Genomic DNA, 2900 nt, shown 5'->3' on the forward strand with positions numbered 1-2900 from the left:
CATTCCTGTCATTTGTATGCTTTTCTCAAATCTCTCTCTGAATTCAATTATAAGTCTCATGCATGATAACTTGTTCTTACCTTGTATTTGTAGTCTTGTATACTGTAGGGTTCTTAAATCATGATGATGCAAAATGGAAAGCTTTAGAAAGAGAAACATTATGTTATTTCATTCATGAACCATTGTGTTCCAATGATCTGAAATACGTATGGCAGCATGTGTATCACTCAGAAAACTATTCATACAAAGAAACTCAAAATGTAGATTCTCAGGATAAGCATTGTGATGGAAAGACTAAACAGGTATATATATATATAAAGAGTTATGGTTAGTTTGAAAAATTAATTTTGTTTCATTAATCATTTTGACTTACATTATAAGTATGCTTGCGATGTAATGCAGAGTGTGGCAATGGAGAAAAAGAAGAGAAAAAGATGGAGTTCAATAGAGATGGAAGAAGAGAATGGTACACATTCAATTAGGAGAGAATGGTACATGCGTTTAAAAGCTATACATGCGTTTTTAAAAGCTATACATGCGTTAGGAGAGAATGGTACACATTCAATTTAATTCAATTGTGCTAATTAATTGATATTGTATAATTCAATTGTGCATGTATGTATTCAGATGCTCGTCCAAAACAGATATTAAAATATATGAATGAGCCTACCATGACAGTTCGCCAGGTTGCAAGTCACTTGCAGGTAATTAATTAAAGTGCAAATGCATATGCAACACTTTCTTCTTCTAATTTAGTATGTGTTAATAGATTAATTATATATATGGATTGTTGTTGGCTCTATCTCAATCATATACTCCATATTGCTTTTATGGAGTAATATTAATTTGGCTTTACTAAGTCACCAAGTTCAGTTACAATTCATTTATTTATAGCCCCAACAGGTTAGGTAAGAATTTAGTGGAGTTTAATTAGTGAGCTGCTATAATTGAAAAAGTTGATTAAGTAAATGTGTGAAAATTGTTTCCGGTACGATCCTTACCTTTTTTCCTTTGAATTATGTGTTTGTTTGAAAACAATGTAATTTATTTGTCTCATAATAACTGTTATATTTTTAAAACAAAATTATCTTATGAATAATGTGATTTTTAGTTTTTAATATAATTTAAATTGTATCATTTAATTAATATTATGTTCATCAATTTTAAATTATTAATATTTATTTTACACATGATATATAATGAGAATAAAATAAATCATCGCCAATGGATGTTTTAGTAAAATTCACTAATTTTTTTAATTTGTATAAAATTATAAAATGAGACCATTTTTGTGAGACGGTATCCAACAAAACTTTAAATTATAAAAGAATTTACCAAATTTTGTTTTTAAGTATACAATATTGCATCTTTAATTTCCAATGATTATAGTTGCATTATATATTTTCCCTGTATGCTTCTTAATTTGTTTACTTTTGTGCTTCACTTCCTACATATAGAAGTACAAAAATCGTCTGAAGCATGGAAGAAATTTTAATTTGGCAGCAACAAGCTCATCATCAAGGTCAACCAATAAAGCCCATATTCCTTTACCATCTGGAGTGTCCACTTGTAACTTAGGAACAAAAGGTATTAATACTATTCTACAACAACTCATGAGTTTTCTTCTCCAACCCAATATCTTGTCTAAATTCTATATTTATACGTTTGCAATTTGATGCAGATGTCCCAACACCACCATTGAATGTGAATAATGAAGAGTCAGAGTTTTTCCAAGACTTTCCAAATGAGTTAACCATCGGTACAGGTTTAGAATTTTTTCATCCTCCTCCACCTGATTCAATGGATCAATATTTCCAACCAGGTGCAACTCAATTCGACGGCTTCCTAAAAATGTTCGACGACCATTCTTATTGCGATTTTAATGACATCAATCTTCATGAATTTGATCAATTTAATCAAATGTCAGAGACAATTCTAGATGGATGAGATGACAGCTTCAATGAAATTTATTCTAAGGTTTGTCTGCAAAATTATGTTTCCACTTTAATGAAATATAAACGTAAAGAGTACTTAGTCTAATTTAATTAGACATGATATATGAAGTTTTCAAATATTAATTTTGTGTGTATTTCATTTTAGATAGAATATTAATCAGATCTATGAAAGCAAGTTAAGGCACATATTTGATGTTCATATAAATTTAATAATTTTTGATGTTATGTGCGTGCAGGTACTACTACTGATCAATTCGAATCGTTCTGTTATGCATACTGCAATTCTGTTTGCAGTTGCTATACACATGTCATTAGAAAATTCAATTTACATTGAAAATTACTGTTTTTTTTTTCTTCCTTTTAATTTGCAATAACAGACACTGTCCTATGTGATTTGGTTTCTTTGTAGGCATGCAAACGGGTGGATTGGGGGCGGGTTTTGTTCCCCCGTTTCAGCCCTGTCTGTTTTCAATAATCGATTTTCTCTGCCCGCCCTATATTTACGTCCATTTATATATATATAATTAATTTAAAAATTATATTTATTCTAATTAATTTATTAAAAAAAATTATGTTTTCTACATATATGAGATTATAATTTATAATAGGTATTGGTCTCGCGATCCCTTAATTTAATTTCATGTAACATTTTAATTTTTAATTTTTTTTTCTTCTTTTGATTTGATTCTTTATTTTAATTCTAAGTAACAATTCGATCTTTTATATTTTAAAAAGTCAATAATGTTATCTTTTTGTTACAAAAATTCATCAAATTTTTTAAACAAAATCCACTAAATTAATTATCATCTTCAATATAAAATCAAATTCATAACTCAAATTTTTAAATAAATTACATTAAATTAAGATAAAATTACAAGATAAAAATCACACTAAAACTTAATATATATATATATATATATATATATATATATATATATATATATA

At 27.7% G+C, this 2900-nt stretch overlaps 1 protein-coding gene and 1 long non-coding RNA gene across 2 annotated transcripts in view; both read left to right on the forward strand.

Annotated features, from left to right (window-relative positions):
- The window catches only part of LOC140919971 (putative two-component response regulator-like APRR6), a 1872-nt gene extending 1156 nt beyond the window's left edge, over positions 1 to 716 (forward strand). The window contains exons 3-5 of the mRNA XM_073367262.1: positions 94 to 302; positions 403 to 466; positions 628 to 716. Of these exons, the coding sequence (XP_073223363.1) occupies positions 94 to 302; positions 403 to 466; positions 628 to 716 (362 nt within the window). The remainder of the gene's footprint in view (positions 1 to 93; positions 303 to 402; positions 467 to 627) is intronic.
- A 746-nt stretch (positions 717 to 1462) lies between these two features.
- Positions 1463 to 2452, forward strand: LOC113786151 (uncharacterized). The gene is made up of 3 exons (XR_003472270.2): positions 1463 to 1587; positions 1682 to 1977; positions 2192 to 2452. It is a non-coding gene; the product is annotated as an uncharacterized lncRNA (long non-coding RNA).
- The last annotated feature ends 448 nt before the right edge of the window (positions 2453 to 2900 follow it).

This window comes from Cicer arietinum, chromosome 4, assembly GCF_000331145.2.
Source record: "Cicer arietinum cultivar CDC Frontier isolate Library 1 chromosome 4, Cicar.CDCFrontier_v2.0, whole genome shotgun sequence".
Lineage (NCBI taxonomy): Eukaryota > Viridiplantae > Streptophyta > Magnoliopsida > Fabales > Fabaceae > Cicer > Cicer arietinum.